This window comes from Ictalurus punctatus, chromosome 5 (assembly GCF_001660625.3).
Source record: "Ictalurus punctatus breed USDA103 chromosome 5, Coco_2.0, whole genome shotgun sequence".
Taxonomy (NCBI): domain Eukaryota; kingdom Metazoa; phylum Chordata; class Actinopteri; order Siluriformes; family Ictaluridae; genus Ictalurus; species Ictalurus punctatus.
Window position 1 is genome coordinate 33370035 of NC_030420.2, and position 16588 is coordinate 33386622.

The 16588-nt window shown below is 43.2% G+C and overlaps 2 protein-coding genes across 3 annotated transcripts; one reads left to right on the forward strand and one right to left on the reverse strand.

Moving 5' to 3' along the window:
- The first annotated feature begins 493 nt into the window (after nt 1-493).
- Nucleotides 494-4756, forward strand: cpox (coproporphyrinogen oxidase). Its single transcript, XM_017468384.3, has 7 exons — nt 494-1084; nt 1309-1452; nt 1905-2015; nt 2134-2275; nt 2720-2938; nt 3029-3133; nt 3352-4756. Exons 1-7 carry the CDS (start codon nt 592-594, stop codon nt 3434-3436), a joined length of 1299 nt encoding a protein of 432 aa, XP_017323873.1. The 5' UTR covers nt 494-591; the 3' UTR covers nt 3437-4756.
- Nucleotides 4757-5251: 495 nt separating this feature from the next.
- Nucleotides 5252-13960, reverse strand: prrg1 (proline rich Gla (G-carboxyglutamic acid) 1). Of its 2 annotated transcripts, none has more exons than XM_047155743.2 (4): nt 13680-13960; nt 13099-13121; nt 11112-11272; nt 5252-9472 (listed from the first exon to the last, which is right to left on the reverse strand). In XM_047155743.2, exons 2-4 carry the CDS (start codon nt 13106-13108, stop codon nt 9041-9043), a joined length of 603 nt encoding a protein of 200 aa, XP_047011699.1. In that variant the 5' UTR covers nt 13109-13121; nt 13680-13960; the 3' UTR covers nt 5252-9040. The 2 variants fall into 2 exon arrangements, with proteins under 2 accessions (XP_047011699.1, XP_017323874.1); XM_017468385.3 differs by having other exon boundaries at nt 13099-13129; nt 13680-13959.
- Between the last annotated feature and the right edge of the window lie 2628 nt (nt 13961-16588).

Here is a 16588-nt window from a genome sequence, read left to right on the forward strand (position 1 = left end):
GGGTCCGGTTACCATGACAACCGTTTGCGCCTCAGAGAATAGAAAAAAGGGCACAGCGAGTTTAACATTTTCTGCTTATATGTTATTGGGCTATTTGTTAAATTGTATATGGTAGTGACATGTCTTATCGCCACCCTGTAGAACAACTAACGAAACATTTGTTGTTTTTTGTTTATTTAAAAAAAAAAAAAACGGCTGCCGTAAAGCGGTTCGCACTGACGTAACCAGACGTAACTGACACCTTATCTGCAAGTGTAAGGCCTTAAAATATAATCTTGTGTTGAGAATGTGAGAGTGGTATATTTAGTGATATATATTCAATTCGTTGTGTGGAAGCTTTATTCATTTCTGACTCTATAGTGCGATTGAATTAAAACCCGGAAGTATTTAAATGACATTTTTAAAAAGCTGTACACCGTCTAGCCAATCCCAGCGAGGAAGCCGATACTACCAGCCAATCACAGTTACGAAGGGCGGGATTTGTCAGAGGTATACAATGCGAGGTACGTGCGAAATGACACGAGCGGTCAGTTAAGTTTGTCGAGGTGGCTCGAGTTGAGTTGTCGTGGATATTTTTGTTTAAAGTTTAAAATGACTTCGCTGTTGTCCACCTTAAACAGGTGCTTACGCTCTACAGCGCGACTCTGTAACGTGTCTCAACCCAAAGTCGTGTATAAATCCCACTTTATAGCAGGAGGAAGATGGTCTACAAGATGGTCTTCAAGGTTCACACACACGACCGAGGCGGCGCGTGGATCACCTGCTTCCGGTAAATATAGAAAAGGTGTGCTGATAGCCACCGGTGTGTTCGGTACCGTCGCTGCAGGCGTGTGTCATCTCCAGCAGGCTGAAATGGCAACCAGGGTGAAGAAGATGGAGGAAGAGGAGGAAGGAAACGTCGCGGAGAGATGCAGGAGTTTCATGTCTCCTCCGGTCACCGACGTGCGCGTGCTGGAGCGGAGGAAGCAGGAGATGAGCAGCAGGATGGAGATGCTCATCATGGAGACCCAGGCTGAGTTCTGCAGAGCGCTCCAGGAGGTGGATGGAGGAACCTTCAAGGTGGACCGCTGGAGCCGTGAGGAAGGTGATGTCCGGTGTTTATTTATTGTACTATACACAACAACAACAACAACATCAATCCAAGGTTCAGTCCTGGACTGGTGAGGGAGCTCTGAGAGGTTCGGGTGATATGGTCACAGACATCATGGTGCAGTAGCTGCAGTACACTAGGAATAAAACACCTGTACTTTCACATCAATCCATTTTTAAAAAAATATGTTGTCACTGTGTGTGTGTGTGTGTGTGTAGGTGGCGGAGGAGTCAGCTGTGTGTTACAGGACAGTAAGATGTTTGAGAAGGCCGGCGTGAACGTCTCGGTGGTGTCCGGTCACCTGTCTGAAGAAGCGGCCAAACAGATGCGCAGTCGCGGAAAACAGCTGAAGGCGAAAGACGGTGAGGCAGCGACTTCCTGTTTCCTCTCCCACGTACACGCAGTGCTGGATACGGTCCAGTCTGAACTCGTGACGCCTACACGGGGATGGTGTGTGTGTTTGTGTGTGTGTGTGTGTGTGTGTGTGTGTGTGTGTGTGTGTGTGTGTGTGTGTGTGTGTATGTGATGCCATGAAAGGCTTTTACTTCAAAGAGACGTCATATCTGAGAACTGGAATTGTGGTAAATTTCCAGGATGAATGTAAACAGTCGTTATACTGTCAGAGCTGCTGTTGTAGGACCTTCTGACCAATCACAATCCAGAATTCAACAGCGCTGTGGTATACAATACTCACACTAATCTCGAGTGCGTGTTTGAGAGAGCGAGACTCTGCGTGGTCTGGCCCATGCGGCCGTTTTACGTGACGCGAGCGTGCAGTCGTTGTAACGGCCCTCGCGTTATCTGTGCGTTTCAGGGAAGCTGCCCTTCATCGCTATGGGCGTCAGCTCTGTGATCCACCCCAAAAACCCCCACATTCCCACAGTGCACTTCAACTACAGATACTTTGAGGTGGAGGAAGCAGACGGTGAGTTTTATCTCCTCATCCAGCTCCCAGCGTCTGTGTGGAGAAATGCGTTATCTGACAACCGCATACGTCTCTCTCTCTCTCTCTCTCTCTCTCTCTCTCTCTCTCTCTCTCTCAGGCAGTAAGCAGTGGTGGTTTGGAGGAGGAACTGATCTGACTCCAGTCTACATTGACGAGGCAGACGCTGTTCATTTCCACAGTGTTCTCCGTGACGCCTGTAACAAGCACAACCCGCAGTATTACCCCGACTTCAAGAAGTGGTACGAACCTCCACACAGTGTGTGTGTGTGTGTGTGTGTGTGTGTGTGTGTGTGTGTGTGTGTGTGTGTGTGTGTGTGTGTGTGTGCTGGGTGAATACAGAGCGTGCTTCAGTGTTGAGACACGCTCCATTATATCCAGCTACAGATGTTCTGAGTCACGCAGTTCGAATCAGACTGCAGTAACGGGTATGAACGGATCGGTCTTGTAGTGTAGTGTAGTGTAGTGTAGTGGTGGTGTCACAGTTTAGAAATTTATATTTTGGGGGGTGGAGAACCCCCCCACCCCCCGATATTAAGAAATCTCGATACAGTCGACTTACTTTAAAGTCACTCTGAACGTTATGATATAAAATACTTCTTCTATCTTACTAAACATTTATGGAAGGAGTCTCCAGTGTCAGAGAGAGGAATTCTGACGTTAAATCCCTCCTCCTCCTTCTTCAGGTGCGACCGGTACTTCTTCATCCGGCATCGCGGTGAGACCCGGGGCATCGGCGGGATTTTCTTTGACGATCTGGACTCGCCCAATCAGGAGGAGGCGTTCAGCTTTGTGAAGAGCTGCGCCAAGACGGTGGTGCCGTGCTACCTGCCCATCGTCCGCAAACACCTCGACGACAAGTTCACGCAGCAGGAGAAAGACTGGCAGCAGATCAGACGCGGCAGGCGAGTGACGCCCGTAACCTTCTTCGTACGACGTCGTAACATGCTAGATATCGCCATCTCAAAATCTCTCGTGACTGTGGTGTGTTTCAGGTACGTGGAATTCAACCTGGTCTACGATCGCGGGGTGAAGTTCGGCCTCGCTACTCCCGGCTCCAGAGTCGAGAGCATCATCATGTCTCTACCTCTCACAGCACGGTCAGTTACTGTGTGTGTGTGTGTGTGTGTGTGTGTAGAGCATCCTCACCCCCGATAGTCACTTAGGACGTGAGGATGCTCTATAGGATGTGCAAAGAATATTCTTTTATTTATTATGCAGCTACAGGTAGTAGGACTTGAATGCACAGGAAGTGCCTTAGAGACATTGTCGAGAAAATCCGGTAAGCTCTTCCTGAACTGTTCTCCTCTCTGTGCAGATGGGAGTACATGCACGAGCCCACTCGAGGCACTAAAGAAGCGGACATGCTGGAAGTTTTACGCAACCCTAAGGAGTGGGTCTGAAGTCACACGCGGAGGCACTACAAGTCATTATAACGGTGACGATGTCATCGTCGAATCGCTCTCAGGCTCGTAACCGCGACTTCGTCCTCGGCGTCTTTCTGCCTTTACGTCTGTTTCAGACTCGCCTCGCTGATACTAACCCTGGTCTGTACGGGACATGTCCCTTTTCACCCGTGTCTCCTTTTTTAACACTTCCTCTTTAGCTTAGCGAGTGATTTCTGCTGATTCACGGCCTGAAGAACTGCTGCTCGTCTCCTGCGGTATCGTTTCAGGTTGTATGCGTCTGAGACCGGACCGGGCTGTACGACGTGAATTCTACTGCTCATGTGACACACTTTGTAATTATTTTAGAAGAAGATCGAATTTCTAGACGATTATAAATGTTATTCTTGTTAAAGGACCGTCCGCCCCTTGAGAGTGGGTGAAGATGTGGCATCGTGATGTTAAAGGAATACTTGAACAGTGTTTATTTTTTATCCTAATCCCCATCGTTCACACTCGTAGCGTATGTTATAAGCACAGACGAGGATTTTTAACGGACGTTTTTCCTGCACTCGGGAACGAGAACTCGGCTACTGCCGGCGTAGGACAGAAGTCTGAGGGCGGCTGTTGATCTTCGTTAATAAACACGCGATTGTAAAATGGAGTTTTAAGAGACTAAAGGTCGGACAGAGACGAGAGAACGTCTTTTATTAAATCTGTTCTTCTGCTGTTTGACGCAGTTGACGGAGATGCAGTAATAAAAAAAAAGTAGTTCCGTCTCATTCTCGTTGTATCCGTGCGCCATTAGAGCTACGACTACGCTGTAACGTTAGCGCAGTTACACCTTCCTCCCTCGGGAAAAGTAGTTCCGGATCGGACCGATTTTAGAGCTCCGTTTATGTGTGACGAACACCACCTGAAGAATTTATGGGAAAATAGTTCTCCTTAAAATAAAACCTTTTTATGAGAAATATCCGACAGCTGCCCTCAGACCCCCGTTCTAAGCGATCTAACGGGTTTCCTGCTGGAGAAACCTGGAGAAATTCCTGAGGATGTTCCTTTTAAGCGTTCAAATAAAATTGCATCAATTGAAATACGACATTAAAACCTCTGGCTTTGCTTTAGAGAACTTTGTGTTCATATGATCCATCATGATTTCCATAAGAGACGGTATTATTACATGTTCATACGCCTTTATCACGGGGGAATACGTTTCTAAAATGACTTTGGCTTTGCTTTTAATAAAAACGAGAATTTCTTCGTATAATCTGCATTGTTTTTTTGTATTTTTTATTTTTTTATTTTGACAAATCTGAAATTAAAATGCATCCAACACTATTTAAAGATGTTTGACTTTATACCCATCCTTCAGACCAATCAGAACGGAGAATTCAGCATCACCGTGCGGGAGAAACACCTTTAAATCTCATTGGCTCCCCTGCGGCTTTTTTTTTTTTTTTTAATGATCTCCTCCCTTTTGTTTTACCGCCACGACGTCCGGAGGTGTTTTATTCCTCTTACACCACGACGATTTGCGTACGTCGTCGTGCTAGTCGTCCGTTTATCGTTACGTTTAACGCCGCGGAACATTAAAAAAAAAAACAAGTTCGTTCCTGTTCTTGTTTACGTTCTAGCAGTCATGTCCCTGTGAATCGGCCGTTACTATAGAAACGATAACGCGCGCATTAATGTAAACCTGTTGTACAGACGGTTACAGAAAATTTACCGACGCCTTCTGACCAATCGGGATTGAGAGTTCAACAGCGCCGAGGTTGGTTAGCCAATATCACTAAAGTCGAGTCTCTAAAAAGCGAACAAACCAAACGACATGGGTCGAAAAAACCATTTATTACGTTTAAAAAAATTCAAGCGCAATCATTTTCAAAACAAAACTAAAATATTTTTTTCTCCATTGTTATACACACACATTTTAATATCTCTGAATAAGGCCTAAGCAGGACAGTACACACTCTTAACTGAAGTCACGCTGTGTCACGTGTCGCCTCACTTTCCTCACGCACCAAACGAACAGAACAGTAAGTGAAGTGTCACTGGTTCAGTAAAAGAACGTGGGAGGAAAAAGACGAGAGACGGAGAGAAACAGCCTTCGCCGTGTTGTGTATTATTTCTAATAGTCATTTTACGTGATAATGAGTAAGCGTTACTCTTATAAAAGTGCATTCACACATCGCATAATGATAAAAAATTGCATTTTGTTACGTTGTTATAGTGTACACACACACACACACACACACACTTAGAATCCTATAAAGGCTTTAAAGCATGCTTCATTTCTCAATCAGACTGTAGCGTTCAAATCTTTTTATTTTTAACTAACCACTATCCACTTCATCCTGTAGGAGGCGCTACATGTCCAAATCTCAGCACAACAAACCCCGAAATCCCCAAAAGCACCAAAGTGCATTCCTAATAAATGGTAGTGGACATCAGTTTCAACACACACACACACACACACACACACACACAGTTAACATGACGCTAAAGGAAAACTCCACCCTGAAACATTAAGTATGTTTATCTTCAACTATTTGCGTTCAGTGATTCTGGTGCTGATTTGTTGTGTTTTCCTCATCCCCGTGAGAAGCCGGTGGTTGTGTCCCGCTCTGATGTCGCAGGGGTGCGTTGTCACGGAGTTTAACAGGAGAAAAACATTTCAGTGATCTCGAACCTAACTGCTAACGGTCAGGTTTGGCTGTTAGCTCCTCAAAACAAAACAAACGGAAAAAAAAAACAAACAAACAAACAAAGATCATCTTTTCCCATTCAGCATCGCTTAACGTTTACCTGATGGATACTTTGAGAATTGCGAGATGTTTTGATCAAACTGCTCCTTCATGTCATTTTCAGCGCTATTAATAATTCCCAAGTTGGGAAAAGTTCTCGGTTGTCGTGAACGCGGCGTTAATCCCACTGCACCGCTATCACGTAAAAGCAGACAAACAAAAACAGACTCAGAAAAGTCAAATGATGGTGATCAGGGTGGAGTTTACCTTTAATTAATTAATTGTATTATTTCAGCTCTAACGTCACCTTCACGTTTTATACTGAATATTCACTGTGGGACGCTTGCTTCTGTAGTTTGGCACTAGAGCTACGAGGATAACGTAGCCACGGGTCACGGTGCGAATCTGTAAACAAATAAACTAAACAAAAACGCCAGCATGGAGAAACGCCACCGTCTTAAATGACCCCTTCGCCTCCTAAAATAACGACGGGTGTAAAACTCTAGGAGAGAGATGTAACAGCGTTCGCTATCATTTTACAGTTTTAGGAAAAGGTTTTGTGGGACGTGGCTTGGCTCACGGACGACGTTTCGGGGTAAAGGAATCGTCGGTGTCCGTTTCTGTCTTTCTTTTCTTTTTTTGATAACCAAAACGATTCCTTTTAACTTTAAACACTACGTAAACTTCTGGACATCTTGAGAAATGTCGTGTGTCCAAATATGGCTTTCTGGTGGGAAAGAAAAAAAAGAAAAGTAAATCCTCATTTTCCCAGGAGAAATATATACTTGTAGTGTATCTGATTAAAAAAGAAGAAGGAAAAAAAACAAAACAACAACAGCGCAACACAACACGCACTCCACACAGACAATAGTGAAGAGTCCTACACAGATACACATTCTCACCTCAGAGGTTAAAAACGGTGTTCGTCAAATCCTGCAATCCAACACATTTCCATCCAAAAATAAACCAAATGAAAGCAAAAAAAAAATAAAAAATGAAAAAACAAAAACCCCAGTGAGCTGCATGATGGCGTTTTAAAGGACAGTTAGTACCGTCTGGGAGTTTATATTCCCTTGACGTGCCTGCAGCAGAGTGTTTCATTATCGACAAATTCACTTAATAGAAAGTAGTGCATAGCGAATTTTCCGTCTTTCTTCGTCCTTCGTATCGAGCGTCGCGATTCACAGACGATACACGTGTAACTTTTAGCACGCTTCTCGATATTAGATTGTATTTCTTCTTTCAAAAGGCTACACAAATGAACAGAGCTGATCATTTTTATCTGTCGTTTTTTTATTGTTATTTATTTTATTTTTTTTTACAAACGTCCACAGAGGACTTCCACGTTCCAGCCTTTCGATACGTCCGTCCTGAAAGACGACGCTGCGTTACGATTGGCTGAATATTCCGATTTTTTTTTTTTTTTAACGTGACTCGCAGCCGCAACGGAGAAAATGAAAGAAGATGGCGTTTTCTTGCTATGTTAAACCTCTGAAATCGTTACTTTCCTCTGTAACAGCGTGATCGATCCCGGCGCATCGGGACCGGGAGAAAGAAGAGAAGTTGCGGAGGAATAAAACGCTACGTGTCGTGCTGTTAGAGAAAAGTCGTCGATGACCCGCTTGGCGTGATGAAGAGGTTTCTATAACGGTGCGTCCTGAACGGTTTTATTCCTCTTACACCACGGCAATTCTCAGACGATTACTTTTTAGATTTATTCTAAAAAAAAAAAAAAAAGCGCATACTTTTTATCCATTTATAGTTACTTTTAATCAAGTTAGCACCTGTTCCTCTAAGTTCCTCACTTACTTTATAGCAGCTTTAAAGTTAATTAAGGTGCTGACAAAGTGCTTTTCCACTGTCACATTTACACAAGACCGTAACTATAAATGGATTTGAAAAAAACCGACACGTCGCGCCGTCGCTCACGTCTTCGTCGTAACCGATTTCCATAAAACGTGGTAGGATTCTAATTTCACAGTCACGCGCAAAATTTCACAGAAAACGAGCCGTCACTTGCTGGTGCGATTGAAGCGGAATGCTAGCGTTATGCTAGTTTGGCTAAAGCACTGCGCAGGTTAGCGCTTGCTCTACTCTCGCACACTGGTTTCCTATTGATCAGGAGTGTGTTAGTGCACACACTCGGCGTTACAGCTGTCGGATTATGGGTGCTACTGTTGCACTATGTGATGAGCCGGAATATTGGACAGTTAAGGTGTAAAGAAGAAAAAAAAAAGAAAAAAGTGTGCTTCCTCTGCTTTTCCGGATCCTATGACTCAGGCTGTTTGCACCCGAGAGCTGAGGTTTGGCTCGACGTCAGGGTTTCAGGCCCAGCGGCAGTGAGCCCTGATGAGGAACGACGGCGAGACGGCTCACTCGGATAACACGGTGCCGCAGCTGTTAGATTTACACTTCTTATTAACTTCCTGTTCAAGTTCATTCCTGATAAACAAAACCATTTTGTCCTCCTCGTCACGGTTTCCTTTGCTGGTTAGGATGTGTTCTAATATATGCACCCCCCCCAGCATAAAAGTGACTAATTTAGGAATTTCAGTAACTATGGCAACATGTAAAAAATAATAATAAAAAGAAAAGAAAAATGCCCATCGCGCGACATTAATACATTTTTCTGTGAGCAGACTGTAAAAATTTGCATCTTATATATTCTGTGGAAAACTGAGTGTATGGTATTTTTTTGCATTTGGAAAACAAACCCATTTTTGTTTTTCTTCACCGTTAGAACTTGATCAACGTTAGCGTTCTGATTCCTGCAGTTTGCTGGCATTAGTAAACTCTCGTTGTAAAGAGCGCTAAGAGAAGCAGCGATTGGCGTGGAGTAGACCTCGGGAGCGAGGGTGCGTTGGGATTGGAGCGCGCTTCACTTGGCCTGCCCAATCATGACGTTGCTTGCAGAGTCTCTGACGATGTCATCGTACTGGGGCGGAGGCTCCGTCTCCACGTGCACATCCATGTGACCCACGGCTTCTTCGTAAGACGGAGGAGGATCCGCGACGCTGACCTGCCCGGGCGTGATGTCGTCACCCGAATAGGCGGGGTCAGGCTGGTAGCTCTGCCCCCACTGGTCCATGGAAACGACGGCGAGGGCGGAGTCTCTCTGGCCGATGGCGGGGCTGCGCTGGGATCTCTTGCGCATGTGGCACCTCCACGCGGTGAACGAGACGGCGGCGATGAGCAGCAGCAACAGCAGCAGGGGCAAGACTAAGTACAGCGAGTTGACTCCGCCCACTATGGACTGAAGTCCTCCGGGTTTGGGGCTGCTCTCGCGCTGGTACTCCTCCCAGAATCGCCGCTGCAGCCAATCACAGAGCAGGAGGGAGGGGTTGGATTAACCACATAAAACTCACAAACCCTCAATTAAAAAAACAGTAAAACCCATGAAAAAAAAATCTACATAAGAAGAACTCCCACAAAATCATTTTAGAAAGCAAAACACACAATACAACAGGTCACGACGTCGTTACCATAGTGACAGTAATCTTCTGAAAAATCCCTGTATTAAAATCAGTGAAAAGTTGTCTCCTTTCTGCCGTTGTGTAAATGTGGGAGGTTTAGTGAACAGCGGTATAGATTTCAACACCTCTACATGTTTGTCACGTCCACGACACGTGACTGTTTACTGAGCTAAAGCCGCGTGTGTAATTTTAGACTCCGCTCCAGGCTGTACAGAAACTCCCAGGCCTCTAACAATCAGTCAGATGTCAGACACAGACGTGTCACGTTTCTATCGGCTTTCGAGAGAAGAATACACGCAGCGCTCTCTGAGGGGTGAAAACGCTGTACCTGGGATCTGTATGATTTTCATGAAAGGGCGGGGAGGTTTTTTATATAGTTTTTGTAAGCTGGGTCACCGGTTTCCCCGTGGGTCACGTAAACAGTTCAGAGTAAATTCCAATTTGCACTTTGCTTTACAATCCAGCGCTCGAGTCCTGAAGCGTGAGGACACGGAGAAAAGCTAAATTTCCTCCGAGTTGTTTGTAAACCGTAGTCAGGGGAGGCAGGTGCATCACTTTTCAAGATGTTAAGACATAAAAAATTTAAAAAAGACAATGTTCACTGCTTTCTTTTTCTTTTTAACTTTTTGAGTGTTGTTGCTGGGGTGTGATTGGTTGCTGAGTGTTGTTGCTGCGATGTGATTGGTTGCTAAGTGTTGTCACTGGGGCGTGATTGGTTGCTGTGTTGTTGCTGGGGTGTGATTGGTTGCCGAGTGTTGTTGCTGGGGTGTGATTGGTTGCCGTGTGTTGTTGCTGCGATGTGATTGGTTGCTGTGTTGTTGCTGGGGTGTGATTGGTTGCCGAGTGTTGTTGCTGGGGTGTGATTGGTTGCCGAGTGTTGTTGCTGGGGTGTGATTGGTTGCCGAGTGTTGTTGCTGGGGTGTGATTGGTTGCCGAGTGTTGTTGCTGGAGTGTGATTGGTTGCCGAGTGTTGTTGCTGGGGTGTGATTGGTTGCCGAGTGTTGTTGCTGCAATGTGATTGGTTGCTGTGTTGTTGCTGGGGTGTGATTGGTTGCTGAGTGTTGTTGCTAAACTGTGATTGGTTGCTGGATGTTGCTGAGGTGTGACTGATAGAAGATTGTTGTTGGTCTCATTGATTCTAACTGTTCTTCGTGCTCTTACCGGATCTGGCATGTTTGGAATAGTAAACCTCCGACTCGTGACGCGACAGACTGACGAAATGCTCCAAACAACTTTTACTTTGCATTTCAACTTCCTCCAGAAGAGCCTTAACGTGTTACTGCGCATGACAAAATGCCCTTTAACCCAGAATGAATCACAATCGAGTCTCAGAGGAACATTTTAAGGGAGTCAGCTTCACTTCCTGCTGATAACATACTTCCTGCTAGCAGGAAATTCCAAAGAAAAGCGCGTTCGACTTTTAGGGTGTGTGTGTGTGTGTGTGTGTGTGTGTAGCGACTTGCCCTAACAGCTCACCGTCTTCTCGTCGTTCTCGAAAGCTTCTCGGGCCTCCTCATAGCTACAGATCTCCTCCCTGCACTCGCGCTGGATGTTTCCCTGCTTCATCTCCTCCAAGAAGAAGTTGGCCCTCGGGAGCCTCTTCAGCACGGCGTGCGCCGCGTCCGCTGACAGGAACACTGCGCAGAGCAAGAGGATGTTTTGAATTTAAAACACAAGGCTATTCTGATAAGGCTTTGCATGTGGCTGAAGCAGAGGTGCTGCGTGTTGTAGCTAAGGATGGGCAATACAGCACAAATTATAACATCAGTATAATATCTCATGTGATATACACACTACCGGTCACAAGTTTGTGGACACCCGACTGAAATGTTCTTGATCTCACGATCTTAAAAAGCTTCTGATCTGAATTTGTGTGATTAAACGTGTGAAACCGGTGGCGCAGACAAAAATATAACCGTGTCGACGTTTTCGTTTCTTTCATTAGAAAACTAACAATTTATTTACAGATAAATCTTTTTTGAAACGTGCGACTCCTTTTACCACAGCAGTATTCCGGACACGTAAAGATCCTAAACACTTCAATATTCCAGACACTCCAGTACTGCAGACACCAGTATTCCAGACACTTCAGAATCCTGGACGTTTATTCCTTTTTCCAATTTAAAAAAAAACAAAACAAAACAAAAAAAAAAAAACGGATTGTTTTTGGTGTATTGTGTGTGTTCCTGCGGCACCCAAAACACACTGAAAGAAAGAGGAACAGAAACACACACACTGAGACGACTGGGGATGTAAGCGAGACAGAAGAAAAGCCCAGGAGAGTGTGAACTCCCGTGAAGCACAAAAACCGCTTAGAATCGGCGTCCTTCCCTTTTATTGGAGCGGCACTCGGCTCGGTGTGTGGGAGGACAGAGAGGCCCGCTGTTCCTCTGACCTCTACACGGAGATCAGAACAGCGCCGGGAGTCTCGGGTCAGATACGGATCACACCGGAGACCGAGCTCCGGTCAACAAACACCATCGAAGGTCTTCATGTGTGATCGCCAACGCATAATGTTTTGATGTTTATGTGCAAATAAAACAATTCTCTTTTATACGAGCTGTGATCATCGGTCTGGTTCTGTAAAATCTACCTACCAATTAAAATGCCTTCTGATAGAATTTCAACCAATTGCTTTAAAGAAAATGTATTTTAAAAAAAAATTAAATTCAGTATTCATCAGTACCCCAAACACATAAGTAAGTACTCTTTAGTATTCTGAACACTTCAGTACTCTGGACCACTTCAATATTCATGGCACTTCAGCATCTTGGACACTTCAGTACTTTGTACATTTCAGTATTCCAGACACTCTAGTATTGCGGACACTTCAGTACTCCAGACACTTCGGTACTTTGTACATTTCTGTAGTCCAGACACTCTAGTATTGCGGACACTTTAAATACTGAGGTGCTTGCAAGCACTTCAGTACTCGGACACATCAGTCCTCCAGGCACTTCAGTACTTTGGACCTCTTCAGTAGTCCAGACACTCCAGTATTGTGGACACTACAGTATCCTTGAAATTCCAGTATCCTGGACATTTCAGCATTCCAGACACTTGTCTTTACACCTGACAGTTTACTGTTTTACTAAATAACAAATTACTGTTAAATTATTATAAATTTTTTTTAAAGTAAAAGAATAAACCACACACACTTGTCGGTCATGTTTTTAAACATAAACTGGCGATACCGTTACTGACGATTTTTCACACACAATCACAACGGCTTATAGAAAACGCACGAAATGTCAGTCATTCACGTCAATCCATCTTCTTCGCCGTGTCCAGACTAGAACTGTACTAACATGCAGGAATAATAGGAAAAACCCCGCGGTAAACGAGTACAGAGACGTGACTGCCTTTTTCCAGAACGCTGATGAACGTGACTGACTGGACTGCGACACGAACACGAGGAGAACACACGGCGAAGAGGAGAGGTACAGTGTCGATGTGAACGTACCCGTTCCCATGATTCCTGCAGCTCTGCAAACCTTAAACAAGATCACACACACACACACACACACACAGAGAGAGAAATATATTATTACTTTATACACAGTGAAATAAACTATTTTACAGATGGACAGATAAATAGATAGATTTTTTAAAATGAAAAATATATACATCACGTGTTTATACAATACTATTACTGACAGAGACATAGACATTTAATAATAAATATTAAATAATATTAGAGATATTATAAACGTTGAATAACTATAAAGAGATAGATAAATAGATAGATAGATAGATAATGAGGGATATCTAGATTTATGGAAGAATTACAGACATAAAGCACAGACTAAATGATTTTAGTATTTTGTAATTAGAGAAAAGAGATTTATAAACAACAACAACAAATAAATAAACAAAGTAATTTGTTTACACACAGATGCTCGCGCGGACACTGGAGGACATACACAGCTTCGTTTAGCCAAATAAATTAATTAATTCAACACATTTAAAAAGGACAGTTGTTGAAAATGATCTTTCCCGAACTAAAACACAGATTTATAAGAAAGAAAATCTCCCGGTACGTACCGTTTATAAAGCGCTAACGTTCTCCGTGGAGCTACGCTAACTCCGCTAACTGACACCGAGTGATTTACCGTTAATCCATCCGCGCGAGCGACGCGGGCTCGCGCACCGAACAAATCAGCAAAAAAAAACGCCGTTATTTGAAGTAAATAAGTAAAAACTTCTTTCTACATCCTAAACACCTAATCAACAAACATTTTTAAACACCCCCCAACACACACAGAGGAGGTTCTAATTTTCAAAACTACGCCCCAGTGTGTATTTTTTTTCCCACCCAGATGCCTAAGACACTGCGCATGCGCACTGCGCAGAGAGCGTCTCTCATGAGTGCAAGGTTGCCAGATTGCACAGCCAGTAACATAATATGGTTGGTTGCCAGATTGGTGCTCGTTATGCATTAGCTTAGAAAGTAATTCCACGCTGAAACAGAGTTTTAAAATATATATATTATATTATATTGGAATATTTGTGATGTTTATTAACTATTCTGATTCTAATTGTTCTTGTAGTTTCATTATTCCTGTGAGAAGTTGTTCTCAGTGGTGGTTTTGTCCAGCTATGACAGCATGTAATTGTTTCCACTAACTCAAACATAAGGGATGAGGGTCTGGTTTCACTGACAGCTCCTAAAAACATAAAGAGCAAGAGCATCGTTTGTCACTTGGCATTTTCCAACGATGCTCAACATTCATATTAATGAGAAATCCAATAAGTACAAATAGCGGAGATGTCGGTGCGAACGCTGGACTCGAAGTCTTGTTGATTTTGCTAGGGTTAGTGGGAATCTAAAAGTAGTGGAAAGCCTTCCCAGAAGAGTGGAGCTTATTATGGTGGCAAAGAAGGGGAATGAATCTGGGATGGGATGCTCAACAAGCACATATCATGTGTGCTGGTCAAAGGTGCACATACTTTTGACCATACACGGATACGGTGTATTTAACAAAAACAAAATCTTCTTCAAGTCAGTGAGCTTGTGTTGATCCAGTTATAGTTAAATAATTTATATAAATGCACTGAAATTCTTCTAACACTAACACTGGGTCAAAAAATGTTCGGTTCAGATGAATTTGTGAACCGGTTCAATTCAATAAAAAGAGTCGGTTCAAAAGAACGATTCATTCGCTCTACTTCATGTAAAAATATCACCAGTTACTCAGACTTTGTAGTGCAGATTGTATCCTCAAGGCCAACGTTAACCTCATTAGAAAGCAATTAGGATTTAGGTTTAAAAAAAAAAAAATAATAATAAAAAAAAAATTAAAAAAAAAGTTAAATAATATGATTAAATAATATGATGCCATGATCAAAATCACCCAAACTCAGAGTAAACCAGTCAGCTCTGGCAAACCTGAAAGAGTGAAAGGTGGTGTGTTGACTTTTTTATTTTCTTTATGTACTGTAGGATGATTTAATGTTTTACAGGTGTTTCACACAGGTATATCATCTGAAAAAAATATGATATTTTTGCTATCCTGTATACTGCGCTTAATGATTAATGTGGTGGTTTTGACACAAAATTAGGCACAAATGATTTGCTGAATTACGAAATATACTGCTCATAACACTGACAAGAAATTCTCCTGGTATGAATATTGATGAGTTGATGAAGTCTCTAGCACTAATTAGCACACACCCCCCCCCCACACCCCCGACCCCCCACCCCCGACGGATCTTTCCTCTCTGCCTGCAATCAGTAATCAGTCAGGTTTTAAGACTTTGCCAGAGGACGTGGTCGACCCTCTCTCTCGCTCTCTCTCACAGACACACACACACACACACACACACACACACACACACACACACACACCCTGGAGCAGAGATTAAAGCTCCTCCAATCTGCTCAGCTTTGCATTTACTGAAGAAAAAATATATTTTTGCTATTGTTAGACATAAAATATGACGTGTAATAACTTTCTTAAAAGCCACTAATGTAATATGTTATGGAGCTTATCACCGTACAAAGTAGAGTTCAGAGACGTGAGTGACAGAAAACATCATACAGAGGACCCTCTGACCCCCATCAGCCTCCCCAAATGGACAAAGTTTGATATTGATGATGATGATGGTAGTGATGATGATGACGATGATGGCGACAGGGGGCGCTGCAACTCTCCTAGATTACGTTTAGCTCCACTTGGAAATACCCAACATCCTGACTAGCATTTTATAAAATCTCTTAAAACTCTGCTAACTAATGAATTAATTAATGATCACTTTAGAATGTATTTAAAGTGTTGTACTTTTTAAAGCAGTGTTTTGATTATTTCATTGCACTGGTGATGGTTAGATTATTTTTTAAATCAATTATTTACAACAATTATTTATGCTGATGATGATTCTTATTATTAGTAGTAGAAATAAGATTTGTTGTTTTGTTGTATTGCTGTTATTACTTTTAAGGAATGGTGAGAATACAGAGGAGAGGGAGAAAGAGTAGAAACAGGAAAAAGAGAGAGAGAGAAATGTAGAGTGGGGTGAAGAAAGAGAGAGAGAAAATTTCACTGAATCAAGAAAAGAGGAAATGTACAGTAGAGGGGAAGAGAAGAGAGAGAGAGTAAGTAGAGACAGAGAAAGTGATGGATAGATAAATAGATAGATAGATAGATAGATAGATAGACTGAGTAAAGAGAGAGAAAAGAGGCAAGAGAGGGATAGAGAGAAAGAGAGAGGCTGAGTAAAGAGAAATGTAGAGGAGAGAAGAGACATGTAGAGGGATATAAAGAGAGAAAAAATCATGTCAATAAAGTTCTTTGAAATTGATTGAGTGGAGGCAGAAACACACACACACACACACACACACACACACACACACACACACACACAGAGAGAGAGAGAGAGAGAGAGAGAGAGAGAGAGACAGAGAGAGAGAGAGAGAGAGAGAGAGAGAGAGAGAGAACAGATGGGGTGCTATG